Below are 15877 nucleotides of genomic sequence, written 5' to 3' on the forward strand. Positions count from 1 at the left end.
AGATTTAATGCAAGTAGAACCCTGAGTATGTACATGCACCCAGACTGCCTTACTGGATCACGTGAAAGGATCATGTGAAAGGCCCCAACAATAGGCAGCCCAGACCAGCCATGTGAGTGAGTCCAGCTGGCTATGTGTGCTTATATGAATCCAGTGACGAACTGAAGATCCCAGGAACTACTGATCTGAAGCTCAATGAACCACAGTGTTATGGCAGTGGTATTTGTTGTTGTTGTTGTGTTGTTTTGTCTTTTTGTGTATTTTTTTTATTCAGGAAAATAAATGCTAGAAGCAGTAACCTAGGGAATGGGTACTGTGAGTCTCAGCTTGAAGCCTAGAGAAGTACTACCCACAGGTTTCTGCTGGATTTTAAAACCTGAATCCAGTAACCGAGAAATACTAGAGAATTCCACGTTAGGATGACAGAGGCATGGCATGTAAAGGTAATGTGTAATCCTCCACTTAATGGGGAGAATGCTGTGAGGTAACAACAGAGACACAAAAATGGAATGTAGAGTTCAAATTATAGTTGTGCAATATGAAATCTTCGTCTCTTGTTTAGAACATATACAACAGATGCCAAGAGCTAAAAGTGTGTGCTGTATGCAGCAGCCGCTCTCAGATGAACTAAGAAATTACTATGATATGCAATGAGTATGTACAGATATGTCCGTAAATGTCAACATAAACTTGCATTGTTATTGAAAAAGAATCAAATCTATCCTGTAGATCTAACAAGTAAACGGAATGTGTCAAGTGGTCGCTCATACGGCTACTGCCAGCCTCTCTCAGCTGAGGGAAGTTGATGTACTTGTCTGTCTCTACAGAGTGCTTGCATTTCTATTGGTTGTATGCTTTGTTGTGCACTTCTGGAATGAATGTTGCATGTGAGATCTGTGAAGCTGTAATCACAGAGTGAGACCAAAAATCCTGTTTCTGGTTCTCAGACTGTAATACCATTGCCTTGAGCCCCTTTGCTGTTCTTTTATCCATTATGGGGTGATCATCACTTTTGATACTAGGGTTTGTTTGTTGGTTTTTAAATTTCTAATTGATGAATCTTTCTTGTTGATCCCATTGGATTTCTTGTGCCTTCTCCTTGGAGCCCTGGGCCTGTGTGTCCTATTCCTTATAGAAGTTTATTAATATGCATGGCAGTGTTAACATCTTTCCTGACTAAGATAATCATACCACTTCACTCCACAGGGAAAGAAGTCTTCCTGATTCCTATGGGGCTGTGTTTTTGTGTTGTGAAGCACATTGAAGAAAATAGAGTAAAACACAAAGCTATCCTCTTGGGGTGTCCTTGACACTGTGTTATTCAAGCCTCTTCCTGTCTGGAGTACCAGATGATATATTTATTAGTCTTTACACTTTTGTGATGAATCTTTGCTTTTCTCTCTCTCCTTCCTTCCTTTCTTTTTTTTTTTTTTCCTTTCTTTCCAAAATTCCCCAAATGCTTCCTGATCCACTATCAGTGCTATTTATACTGAATTTCTGTACTATTATTTATGCCCAAAGCTCCATGTCTTGTGTAATTGAGACCTGTATCCTGGCTCTGTATTTCTCCTACCAGGGAATGATACTCTGCCTTAGGAGGAGGCGGTCTGAGACTCAAATGAAGCTGGTACTTGAGATTTGCTGTTCCAAGGGAAAGTATAAAGAAAGAAGTCTCTTCATTGAAATCACCCTTTCTCCCTATCAACACCTGCCATTTAAATAGCTTTCTATATTTCTTTCCCTATTGCTTGTCATCTAAGATTTTATACATCATTCAACAAGAAGCAAAACCATAGCTAATGGTAGAGGAAGTCACACAGATCATCATCATTCATTTTGAAGACTGGAAGGATTTAATGTGGAGATTCAGGGCTCTCTTGTGGGGAAGAGAGGCTCTGCACGTACCTGCTCTATTCTTCGTAAGCCACCAGCCTGTTGTCTCCTGTACTTGCTAGCTGTTATATATTCTGTTCTTTGTAAATTATGCATTCTCTTCAACCCTTCATCTATTGAAATGCACATCAGTTATTTCCACTATTTAGCTCAGATCAATATTACTTAACACCAGTATGCAACTAGTTGAGTAGAGAAATGAAGAGAAGGAAGACAATGCATTACTGTGACATCCTATGAACCTGTAACTTTTTTGTTTTATGTTTAAAATCTAATCCAGGCATTGTACATGTTAGCTGGTACTGTACATCGTAGCTGTTGCCCTCGGCCCTAATTCAATAACCTTTCAGGAGCCATCAAAAGTACTTTTTGTCTTTGTTATCGTATGTGTGAAGTAGTTCCTCACTATGGTTTTATTTTGAGCTTCTGAATTTCTAATGATGTTGAACAGCTTACTCTGTCGTCCACATGTGTAAGGTGGGGTGTTGAAATCTTTGCCCTCTTTTCAGTAGGGTTGTTTGTGGCTGTATTGTAGGAATTCGTTTCTACCTTGAACAGTCAATTTTAACAGACACATGGCAATCCTTTGCTGCCATTCCGTAGATCAAGCTTTCACTCTACTGAAGTGTCTTTTCATGAGCAAAATCATGTAAATATTGATGAAATGCAATTTCTTTCTTTAGTTGTCTGTACTTTTATACATAAGGGGCAATTTTTCCCTATATATATTTTCAGGACTCAAACTTTTAAGTCTTAAATTTAGATTTCCAATCTACTTTGGGTTTTGCATAAAGCATAAGGTGGGGGTTAGACAAGATGGCTCAGCAAATAAAGACAGTTTTTGGCAGTCTGTAAGTACTTTGCTCTTGCTGATGCTCTTGCAAATAAAGTTGTTTGGGTTTTTTAATTTAAAGATTGTTCATTTTTAAAATTTGGACATGTAATTGATGCTTGCAGTGTGGTTATATATTATGTTTGCAACTTTGGTTATATATCTTATATAGCTTTCTTGAATTTGAAAATTCATGTTTTTATGGATACATTAAAGTTTTCTACACAGAAAATTGTGTCATCTATAAACAGAGACGATTATATTTAGTAATTTCCAAATAGGTATTTGTTTTATTTCTTGTTCTTGCTTTGTTTCTCTGTTTAGAACTGGTAGTACTGTGTGCGTGTAGTGGGGTTGTGAGCGCCCTTCTCAGGTCTTCTCCACAGAGCATGATGGTAGCTGTGGTTCCTCACACGCAATTTTCTTCATGTGGAGGAAATTGCATTGTGTTCTAATTATTGAAAATTTATTTAGTCACAAAGGTATGTTGTTTTATCAAACGCTTTTTTGGCATTAATTAGGATAATGGTGTGATGCCCTCCCTTTTCTTCTACCAGCTTGTTTTATCACATTGGTTGGGTCTCATTTTGAACTACCCTTGCATGCATTCCTGCACAAATCCCATTTGATCAGAGTGTATAATCCATTTAATATGCTGCTGAATTTGGTTTGCTAGTAATTTGTTGATGATTTATGCATCTGTGTTCATATGGGATATTGGTCTGTGCTTTATTTTTCCTATCATGCTCCCCTGAAATTCTTATTTTATTTTAATACTCTATTATCTTTATTTTAATGAATTTTCACTCTTGTGTTATAACTGCTGAAAAAAAAATGTCTTCTGGGAATTCTTTTACTATTTTTAATAAGAGCCAAGAATACATACTGCCATTTGTTAGCATGGCAAGGACAAAAATAGATAGATAGATAGGTAGGTAGATAGATAGATAGATAGATAGATAGATAGATAGATAGATAGATAGATGATAGATACATGAGACCAAAAAAGCTTTAGTCGTTATAGCTTTTGAAAGATTTACTTGTGTGAATGAGTGTGGGTTTGTGGCTGCAGCATGCATTGGATCTCATGGAGCTGTAGTTACAGGTGTGAGCTGCTGGGTGTGGGTACTGAGATCCGAAGTCAGATCATCTGGAAAATCACATGTGGCCCCTGAGACATTTCTTTAGACCTAAATTACATCCCAATGAAAATTATATTCTATCTCCAAAGAGTTAAATAGGCCACTGATCAAGGATTATACATGGAAGAGTGAAGTACCTCTCTCGTTCTGAGGAGAGAAGGGAGCAGTCTTCCACTATTGAGTGGGGATACCCTTTTGTGTGTTTTTTTTCTAGACTCGTCCACCTTGGAATTGTATTTACTTTAAATTTTATCTTTAGTTTTTTAATCTGCTTTTATGTTGTGATCTCTGGGGAAAATCTGCTCCAGAAGTAGCATCTTTTAATAGGCATTAGCTAGTATTTTTCTTCCTTGTCCTCGGTAGCTGTATAGGTAAGGCCTGGAGGGCCAGCCATCTCATAGTCATGTCATGGATTAGAATCATCTACAGCTATAAGATCATTTTTTTTAGTACCTTGTTGTCCTCTTTTCTCTTACTCCTACCCTTCCTCTTTGTTCTTAACTTTCCTTTCTCTGGATTCTTACAGTCTCTTCCTTCCATGTAGTGACAGACTGGCCTTCTCATAAAGATGTTCAGCAACAATGTGAAAACATGAACTTTCTCTCATAGAATGTTCAGTCAATGCAAAATGGCATTCATTAAACTGCCTGGCTGTCTCTCTTCACAAGGGTTCTGTTGCCAAGGATGTCCATCTGTATTCAGTGTCTCTTCTGGTGACTCTGGCTTTTTAGAATTTATGGTTCTAAAATGAGGGGAAATGCTACTGTAAGCACTGTCTGACCTTGAACCTTTCAATCCATGACATTCAAGTATGCCAAAGAGCTGAAGTGTCCCCACTTCAGGTGACAGTAGTTGTTAGTGTTGTGCTTTTATGGCTTACTCTCTTCCACAAAGAATTTGAAACACCATATAAAATACACAGAAGAGGAGAAAATAATTAGTTGAATAATCAGGGCAAAGTGAAAATCAGGACATAGAAATAAGATCGCGATAGAGTCACATAGAATTAAACCCTAGGCATTTTTTTTTAGTTGTTGAGTGGATGTGCATGTTTGGCTTGTAAGTTTTCACAGAGCCAAAATGAAATGTGAATTATTATGACCAATTATGTAATACATGGCATCCTCAAAGTTAAAAACAGCCCAGTTGTTCTGGAGGAAGCCTTTTCTGTTCAGAAGGCATTTTCTTAGATCTGAGATCTATTTATTTCCTGAGACTATATGTGGTAACCAACATCCCTAACAGGCATTCCTGACATTGTCTTAATAATTTAATGTACCATGATATAGTGCTGAGTGTATTCCAGATATAAGTCTAGATAGGATCAAAACAAAGCATTTTAAAAGTGAAATTTGTTATAACTCAGCAAACTATGCTCTTTTTTTTTTTTTTTTGAAAGCTTCCATTGTGGTTGGTTGTCACACATAAGGAAGTTTTATATTTTTTGAAAATGTGTGTGTGTGTGTGTGTGTGTGTGTGTGTGTGTGTGTGATTACTGATGTCTGGGAAGGCTACAGTTGTCAGGTCCCCTTTAAGTTGGAGTTATTAGAGTTGTGAGTTGCCTGATGTGGGTGCTGGGAATCAAATTCCAGTCCTGCAAGATCTGTGCATACTGTTAACCACTGAGACATCTCTTCAGCCCCTCGATCAAGCATTTTGGCCAGAACAATCATGAAAATGATCGTGCTGGAATAAGCATTGGCAGTAAGGCCATATGGAGTTTACAAGCCCACTTCTCAGCACACTAGGGTACTGAGGAAATTTGTCTCTTAGGATTATAGGAACAAGGTTCCCATTTCTTCTCGCAGCTCCATGAAGCTTCCAAAGACCATATGGCTGCTTATAGCCAGCAAAGTCCAAACTATCTAGACTGTGAAAATGGAGTTTTACATAAAATGGGCTAATCACAGGAGTGAAATATCGACCTTTATGGGTCCTCACCACACTCGAGGCTTTGTCTAGGACATGTGAATGGGGTATGGGGGTCTTGAGGTCACCTCTGACTGCCATGGGATTCTGTTTATCATTAGTGTCCTATTAGAATGGTATTCTTTTCATGAGCTCTTTATATAAGCATTTCTAGCTGTATGAATGGCTCTCATGCTTTCCTCCACACAGTGCTCCATATCATGTCTTATTTTGCTTCATATATGTGAAATATGGCTGTGTCATAATCTGAATAGGACATGTTATCTTTGGAATACATGCTGCTAAACATACATTTCCAACTGCTTACTTGCTTTCACATTCTTGGGATAGCTTATGAAGAGTAAAAATGGTATTTTTTAAAAGGTGAAGTTTTTTTTTTCAATTGAAAACATTTTTTTCATATAATGTATTCCCGTTACGTTTTCCCTCCCTCTGCTCCTCTGAGTTCCTCCCTTCTCATCCAAATTTACCCCCTTTCTGTCTCTCATTACAAAACAAACAGGCTTCTAAGGGATAATAAATATAATAAGATGTAATATAATAAGTATAAAATATAATATAATATAATATATAGTAATGATAAAACAAATGCAAATGAATAGGACAAAACAAACAGAAAAAAAGTTCAAGAAAAGGCATAAGAGACAGATACAGATGCAGAGACCCACTTGCTCATACACTCAGGTATCCCATAAAAACACAACACCAGAAGCCGTAATATATATGCATTGGACCTGTGGGATAAAAAGAGAAAAAGATCACATTTAAAAAAGAAGAAAAACCCTTGATATGACATTATGAGATAAGTTACCTCCAAAGATGCAACTGAGTTAATTTTCTGATAACCTACTACTGACAAGGAGTCTGCCCTTAAGATTTGCTCATTTCCCCAGTGAGACTCTCTTGGTGAAAACTAAATTTTCATTTCCCTTGGTTACCAGTTGGAGGTAGCCTCTGAGTTAGGGATAGGGGCTTTGTTCTTGATAGCCTAATAATGTTTCCTTAATGTCAGCCATCTGCTGTGGCATATTTTGAAGACTTATCTCTGGACGGCAAGCCACTTAGGGAGAGATTTTATCTTCTTTTTTAAGTTGTCTGCATATAGGGTACTAATATTTGAATCAGAACAAGCATATGTTATAGAAAATCCTAATTCAGTGATGAGAACCAAGGCTTGGACTTGGAGCTGGGGTAATGACTCAGTAGGTAAAGTACTTGGTGCACAAGCATGAGGACCTGAGTTTGGATCGCCAGGACCCAAATGAAAATTCAGGCAGGACAGTGAATGCCTGTGATCCCAGTTCTGGGAAGTCAAAGACTGGAGGATCTTTGGTGCTTGCTGGCCAGCCAATCTCACTGAACAAGGGAGTTTCAGGGTTAAGAAACCCTATCTCAAAAATAATGTGTTGAGGCTGGCAATGGTTAAGAATACTTTTTGCTCTTTCACAGGACCCTGGTTCAGTTTCCAACACCCACCAGGCAATTCACAACCATCTTGAGCTCCAATTAGAAAGGCTCCCGTGCCCTCTTTTGACTTCTGTGAGAATTGCATGCATGCATGTGGTGTACCAACATACACACAAGCAAACACCATTGTCTTCTCTGAGCCCTGTGCTCATCTAGTGCACATCCAAACATGCACGCATAGCAGCCATACACAGAACATGAAAGTAAATAATTTTTTTATAAATAAGGTATAGGGGCTGGAGAGATGGCTCAGTGGTTAAGTTCTTCCAGAAGTCCTCAATTCAATTCCCAGCAACCACTTGGTGGCTCACAACCATCTATACTGGAATTTGAAGTATAAAAGGGAGTAAGAAAGGTATTTGATGTTTACCTCTGGCCTCAATACACATGTACCTTCACACATAAGTGAACACAAATGTGCTTGTACACACATGCACACACATGCGTGCACATGACAGAAGGGATGTAAGAAGGGAGGGAAAACATGAGGATGAATAAGCTTCCCCTTTGGACGTTATTGTAATGTTACAGATATTCTCTAGCTGGTATGATTTCAGTCAGTTTTAGGGGTGGGCTATAAGAAGTGTGGAAAAAAAGAAAAGGTAAAATTGAACATTGTCTTAGGTGAGTCCATTGTGTTTTTCAGCCCTCCTACCAGGAGGCACCCATTATTCAGCACTGCTGGTCTTCATCAGACAGCGTCAGGCATCTGTGTAATCTTGATACTTTCCTAAACAGACATTTTGCTTTGTTCCTAATCATAGCTGGTGCTCACGATCGAATTGGCTGGGCTTTTGGCCTGGGGTTAGAAAGACTGGCTATGATCCTCTACGACATCCCTGACATCCGCCTCTTCTGGAGTAAGGAGGAGCGCTTCCTGAAGCAGTTCCGCCTGTCCGACATCAATCAGAGGGTCAAGTTTCAGGTAGGAAGACGTAAAAGAATTAGGTTAATGTTGATACAACTTGTCATCAAAATCTGGAAGGATCTTTCACTTAAAAACTGTTGAATTTTTCTGTTGAATTTTTAAATACTATTTTAAAACTGGGGTAACAGTCAACTTGATGGGATTTAAAGTCACCGTGGAAACAAATCTGTGGGTCTGTCTTTAAGGAATTATCCAGATTAGGTACATCAAGATCAGAAAACCCACCCTAAATGCGGGCAGTGTCACACAGAGCCAGAGTCCTGTCTGAATTAATAGGAGAAGGGTACTGTGCACAAGCACCCATACTCTCCCCTTGCTTACTGTGGACAAATTGTGAGCACCCGACTCCAGTCGCTTCTATTCTTCCTTCCATACCATTGTGGGCTATATCCCCTGAATCTTTAAACAAAATAAAACACTTTCTTTTGAAGTAGATTTAATACATGTTTTTATTAACTCTTTAAGAATTTGTTGCATTGTATTTTGATCATATTCCTCTTCTCTCCCAGTTCCAGATGCACCACCCATTCCATACCCACCCAACTTTGTGACCTCATTAAGAAAATAAAACATGAATAAAATAAAGCACTTTAATTAGTGCTGGGTTTGCAAGCGTTCCGTGGGCTAAATTCTACCTACCAGGTGCCAGAGCCCTAAAGAAAGTAACTCCCCTTTGTCCTGCAGTTCTCTATCAATAGCTTCTCAGCTAGGATCTTCACAATCACTTCCCCTCTTTATACTGGGATAGTTGGCTAGCTTGAACTTGCACTGGTTTGTCAGTCTCTGAGAGTTTATATGTGCAAATGCTCTATAGTGTCCAAAAAATATTGTTTTGTTACAGTCATCCACTGCCTAAGGTTTTTACACTCTTTGTACTCCTTCTTTTGTTCCCCCTATTACTTAAAAGGAAAGAATGTGTTCTAGATACCCCGTTTAGGCCTGAGCAGTCTACAGTCCATTATTATCTTCACCTTGACCAGTTGTAAGTCACCACCAGGGGTGGGAGGGTGAAGCTTCTCTCATGGTTTGATAGATACACTAGTATGTGTGTGTAATGATGTCATTAGGAGTTTTAATACCATATCCTCGGAGTGGAGAAGTAGGAAGCTGTTCCCTAGGTCCTGCGACCTGTCTAGCCACAGGTTTTTGGCCCTTATAATGGTGTGAAACATGGTTCTCTCATGTAGAGTAGGCCTTAAATCTAATCAAATATTGATTGATTACTCCAATGGTATTCATGCCACTATAGCACCAGTGAGCTTATCTATACAGGTTGTTATTGTATCTTTCAGGTTTCGTATCTGAGTAAGACTGATGATAACTTTTTTCATTCTTTACTGTTCATAACATTGTCTAGCATTATAAAAGCCAGTTGCTAGGGATAAAGCTTCCACATCTGTTCCAGTTTGATTTCTCCATATTCTTTTACTCTATAGCTCAATGTGTCTTCAGTAATTGAACTTAGAATGTAACCAAGAGCAATGGCAAAAGTCTTTAATACATAAAGACCTGGGGGACATTACTGACCATCAACTTGAAAAGAGGTAACCATTCCTTGCATTGGACTTTCAATATACTAGCCTATGGTGCCTACTAGGGACATTGTTGCCCTGTTAGAGACTAACTCCATTTAAATACACTCTCTTTGTGTATACACACACACACACACACATACACACAGACATAATTTAGTTTTGTCAGCTTGATATAAGCCTAAATATATCTGGAAAGAAGGAATCCTAATTGAAAAAATACCTTTATAACATTAGCCTGTAGAGCTTTTTAAAAATTTTTAAACCAATGATTAATGTGGAAGGATCCTACCCACTGTGGGCAGTGCCATCTCTGGGGAGGTAGTCCTGGGGTGTGTGAAGGCTGAGCAAGTCGGTAAGCATCATTCCTCTATGGTTTCTGCTTCCGTTCTACCTCCAGGTACCTGCCTCGAATTTCTGTCCTGACTTCCCCTCATTGCTGGAGTGTGATCTGTGAAAGCCCCCTACCATGACTTTCCCCTTAGTTTCTTCACCCAGTAACTAATCCCAAGATACCAAAAGTATATACCCGTTTCTAATGTTGCTTTGACACGTGACTACAAAGTCCAGAGGCTGAAAGCAATATGGAGTTATCTCATTTCATTTACGTAGGTGGCCTGGCTGTCTAAAGTCAAGGTGGGAATAGATATGGTTCATTAGGGAGGTTTCAGGAGAAAATCTTTTCCTGTGCCTTTGCTAGCTCTCCAGACTCCTAATATACCACGTGGTCTTTTTAACACCTGAATGCTCATCACTTTATCTGAATTTTATGCCTTCTCCTTATAAGGTTTGCCGTGACTCCATGCTGCTAGCAACATAGTTAAGGAAACTCTCCCTACCCCAAGACTTTTATCAGACTTTTATTTGATGTTTTGTTTTCTTTTGTTATTTTTGCTTGAGAGATGATCTAACTTTGTTGACCTCCCTTATCTTGCCATGGCTGTGTAGACCAGGCTGTCCTCAAAGTCACAGATAACAATATGCCTCTGCCTTTCAAGTGATGAGATTAAAAATGTACACCACCATGACCAGCCTCTCCTGACCTGTCTTAGCACCTCTGTGAAAGCACAGGAACATATTCAGAAGCCCCAGGGCTCTAGATGTCTTTGGGGTATTTACCTGCCTCTCTCCTCGTAACACAAAGTTGACTGCCGTTAACTATTCTAATTTTGTTATTATAACGTTTTACTATTTTCGTAGAGTCATCATGTTTATATTCCTAAGAAGGAACTAAGAGCCTCTTGTCACAGAAGCAGCTGATTGTAGTCCTAAAGAATACTCTTTGCCAGACCAGAAGGGTAGACATGTTGAGAAAAGCCTTCTTCAGCTGTAATCTTGTGCCTTATGACTTCTCTGGCCAGGAAACTCCAGAATCTGTTTGCATGGAGAAAGAAATTTGTCTTCTTTATCTTCTCTTGGGCCCTCCTAACATATGCCTCAAGCTCTCTTGACTTCAGTAGTTGTATTCTCTACAGCCTCCAAGGTCTTATAAATCAGCTCCTAGCTGTAAGGGTGCTCTGGCTGCAAGGGCAGTCTCTGATTTAGAATACCCCAAGGCCTTATCTAGGAGACTACTGTAAAACCTTGAGAGCCATTTCTTATATCTAGTAAGTAGGAAACTTTGAGTTATGTTGTTTTAATTTTCATCTTCAGTATGCATATTTTGACCAAAGACTTTGCCTATGATAACTCTCTTTAGCCCATCTGGATAATGCTTGAGATAAGTGGGCAAGCAATGTGGTAGCTTTGTCATGCAAGTGTTCTCTTGCTTTGCACAAGAACTCTCTGCCAACTGCACTGGTCCCAGTGTGCAGGCGTCTAAGTGCATGTGCCTTTTGTGGGATGTTTTTGTAAACTCTCATGCATATTAGTGCCCTAAACTGAAAGCACAGTAAATCAATTTTTATATATCCTTCAAATTTTTTTGAAACAGCCTTCAACTGTTAGTTCAATATTTAGCCCCACACAGTATTACTGCATCATGTACTTTATTTACATAGCTAACTTAAATGGCATTAATCATAATCTGTCCATAGTAGTTTACCAATTATTTAGCAATAGTGGCTGTTTCCTTTTCTGCCAGATGAAGGGTCTTTGCAGGCTAGCTTCACTGTCTGCAGACTATGTTCTTCCTAAGCTTGAATGAGGTTCCCTTTAGCTGTGCTCTGTGGCATTACAAGAAGGTATCACTGCCCTAACCTCAGCAACCCTGTGAATCAGATACACACTCCTCCATTATACACATGAGGAAGCAAGCCCATTTCAACATCAGCCTTAATTGACTTAAAATTCATAGATGCATTATTCCTGGCCAAAGCATATGGTACCTACATGTTACTATATAAGCTGTCAGGTTTACTAACCTCCTTTATTAATCTAGCAAACCACATATATTAATGATTCTCAAACGTTAGTATACAGATGAGTTACTCATGGATCCTGGTTCATTGCTTCCATGTGAGAAATGGGAGTGTGCATTTCTTACTACCTGCCTGTGGTTGGTGGTACCACAACTCCACAAGCAATACTCTGACTGGCAGCTCTGGCCTTATCTGTTTAGTAAGGCCAGCCCCTCTGAGCAGGTGCTAAGCCTTCTTCCTCCGATGCACTCTACTTGGGAATTTAGCATTACTCTTCTATAAGCCAATCTATAAACCTTTCTTCTTGCCCTACTTTTTAAAGCTTTTTAGTATTGTAGTTACTCTTACACTCTTTAAATTTTTGAACTGCATAAGATTCCTTCCTTCCCTGTCCTCCCCTGTCTGCTTCTCCGCCTCCTTCCCCTTTATTGGTACTTACAATTCTTCTTTATCTTTATGCTTAAAGTGAAGAGATACTAGTCCTTAAATCAGAATAAATATCAACTAGAAATGATAAATTGAGATTTTTAGAAATAAATTGTATACAGTTTGGTGTTTAGGCATCAGCAAATGGCAGTTGCAAAGATTTCTTGTATCAACTCAGTCTTGTCAGAAGCCAGCTATCCTTGGTCACCCAGAGAAGCTGTTTGTCTGTGCCTTCCAATGGCAGCAGTCATCAGCAGTGAGTTCTGTGTTATTTGAGTACTGATGGTTTCTTAAGGGAATATTGTATGTTAACTCTCTTTCTTTTTTATCTGTACTTTTGAGTAGACATAACTCAATATATAATTTTTCTGTATATAAAATCTTTACTCTTAATGTGTCTATGAGAGAGGAAGGGGAGAAGAGAGAGAGAGAACACTTTCTGTGGATGTGGACTCTGGAGGACAACTTTTGAGAGCCACTTCTTTCTTCCCACTGTGTGTTTTTGGATTACAACTCAGGATATCAGGCTTGGGTTATAATCACTATTACTTACTGAGCCATCTCACCAGTCCTGTATGTGATTATATTAAGACCTTGTAACACCTGGCACTTACTGAGTGCTCTATGCAAATGGTGTATTAATACTTTGCCTATTACAGCTTTGATGCGCCCCAGTGGGTTAGGTGGATGCTATGTGTATATTCTGTAGGCAAGAAAGTGAGGCTTGGTACCACTATGTAAACCTAGCCGTGGTAACTACTACTTAGTGACAGGCAGAATTTTAAGTCAAACCTGAGTGCACATAGCTGCTGGTAGTCAGCAAGCTCCACTTTACCTGTAACAAAGAACTAGTAGACATGGAGACCCTGGGGGGAAGTTCTTAGTTCTCAACTCTGAAATGTTTCTGATCTACAAGAAGAAGCAGATTTGCTAAGACACATAAGATAACAGAGAGACAGACAAGACAGCGGTGCACCTACACATAGGGGATTGCATGGTTATAGTAACACTGACCAGGGAGTGTGGAGGTTGAGCTTTTTTTTTTTTTTTCCTTTAATCCTTTCTTGCTGATTAATTCTCTAAATCCTCCTTTATCTCTCTAGAATTGTCTCAGGGCTCTTACCTGCTAATATATTAATATCCTGGCTTGGAAGAGCTGCTAAATCTGATGTTTCTGTCCTTATCATAAATGGCATCTGATAGAGATTTAATGTAGGATTTCACAGTATTTTCTCCCTCTAGTTTACATAAATTCGGTTGTGAGAATCTCATGAGTTTCAGTGTGTTGCAATGAAGTTATGTTTTTTAACTGCTACCATATGCACTTTTTCCTACTTAATTAAAATTAAACATTTCTTTTCTTGGAAAAGAGATGTCTCTCCAAGAAAAAAGAGCCATAGGAATAACTAGAAAGATGAAAAAGCAAAGGGCTTTACTCAAGTTCAGTAAGCATCATTGAGTTACAGATGTGAACGATGAAGCAGTAAAAGTACAGACACATTTGGAAACCATTTTTTCTCATTGTGTTTCTAGGTTTTTAAATTTTTTAAATTTAAAATATATTGTTTCATTGGTACAAAGTCCCAATTTATTTCTAATATCAGAGATCAGACCTCTACTCTTGCCTGATGCGTCTAAAACCAAAAGGGGGAACTGTAGAGAGCTGCGTAATGCCGTGCCTTAATGATGGAGCTGGTTTCCGCCCTCCACCTTCCCAATGGTGAGTGCTCTCTGTCACAAACAACTCCATATTTGGCTAAGGCTGAGGATCTGGCTTGCTTCCGTGTATGTGGACCTATCTGCATTGCCCATGAGGCACGCTGGGGTTGGCTACCCAGAGGCTATTTTAAGCTGTGGGCTGGCTTTCCCCAGGGTCAGAAGATTGTTCAAGGTTCCTGAATAAACTGCATTGAGAAGAAAAAAAAAAAAAAAAAAATATATATATATATATATATATATATATATATATATATATATATAGTTTCCCTGCGTCCCTTTCCTTTCACCAACCCCTCTCAAATTCATAGCCTCCTTTTCGTTATTATTGTTATACACATCTGGCTAAAATATATAAAAACAACTTGTAGAGTGTTGTTTCTATGTTTATAGTTTCAGGTATTAGGGAATCCTCCCTGAAAAAGGCAGATTTTCCCTCTCTCAACAGTCATCAGTTGCCTTTCGTTCTTTGTGTGTAGATGAGGCCACCTGAGACCCCTCCTCTTCCACATTAGCATTTCTACTGGAGTTGTCATTGTTCAAGTTTAGTTTAGACAGCCATGTTGTTGAGGTATCATGGAAGTAGCTCCTCTGTCACACCTAGAAGTCACAGTGTAACACCAGAGTTCCTGGTCCTCTGCCTCTTAAATCTTTCCGCCCTCTTTTCCAAGATATTTCCCGTAGCAGTTTTGTTCTGGATATATTCATTGGGGCTTTGTATTCCCATGATCAGTTGCTCTCTGTATTTTGACCAGTTACGGGTTTCTGTAATAATCTCCATCTGCTGCAAAAAGAAGCTTTTTTGATGAAGAGTGAGAGCCATATTTATCTGTGAGTATAAGTACTGAGAATCCATTTAGGAATTATGCTGGTCTAGTAAAGTGTTGGGAGTAGGTTCTCCTGTAGCCCATGGTAGCTCAGTATCCAAGTGGGTACCCTAGTAAGGGGAACAGGGACTGTTTCTAACATGAACTCAATGACGGGCTCTTTGACCTCTCCCTCCACCCCCAGACCCAAGGGAAGAGCAGCCTGCTAGGCCACAGAGGAGGACTTGAAGCCAGGCCTGAAGATACCTGATAAGCTACAGTCAGGTGAAAGGGCAGAAGGTCCTCCCCTATCAGTAGACTTGGAAAGGGGTAGGGAGAAGATGAGGGAGGGTGGGAATGGGAGGGAATGAGGGAGCGGGATACAGCTGGGATACAGAGTTAATAAACTGTAACTAATATTAAAAAAAATAAAAATTTAATTTAAAAAGCAGTGACCTCACTAGCTCTAGATCTGCCTAGCTGCCTCTCTTCACTAGACCTTGTCCTATCACACCTCATGTCATATCTGCCCTCCATGTCCATCCTTGCCAGCATACCCTGTGCTCCATCCAGCTCTGCCTGGTGAGCTTTCTTCCTTCTTGCTAAGCCCACAGGATGTTCTCTGTCCTTAGACAGAGCCCAGATCCCACACCCAACGCTCTACCCGTGCCTTCCCAACCTCCAGGATTAGGCCCAGGACTTACATCTTGTGTCCCTCCAGACCCTTTTGTTCATCAAATTTAATTTATGTGTGTGACTGTTTTCCTGTGTGTATGTCTATACACTTGTGTGCAGTACCCTTAGAGCCCAGAAGATAGCACCATATCCTTTGGAACTGGAAGTACA

General features: G+C 39.5%; 1 protein-coding gene across 5 annotated transcripts in view; it reads left to right on the forward strand.

Moving 5' to 3' along the window:
• Positions 1-15877, forward strand: part of Fars2 (phenylalanyl-tRNA synthetase 2, mitochondrial) — a 416134-nt gene that overhangs the window by 216673 nt on the left and 183584 nt on the right. For all 5 annotated transcript variants that reach the window (XM_060372570.1, XM_060372574.1, XM_060372572.1 and 2 more), the window contains one exon: positions 8028-8188. In XM_060372570.1, the coding sequence (XP_060228553.1) occupies positions 8028-8188 (161 nt within the window). The remainder of the gene's footprint in view (positions 1-8027; positions 8189-15877) is intronic.

This window comes from Meriones unguiculatus, chromosome 19 (genome assembly GCF_030254825.1).
Source record: "Meriones unguiculatus strain TT.TT164.6M chromosome 19, Bangor_MerUng_6.1, whole genome shotgun sequence".
In the NCBI taxonomy this organism is placed as follows: domain Eukaryota; kingdom Metazoa; phylum Chordata; class Mammalia; order Rodentia; family Muridae; genus Meriones; species Meriones unguiculatus.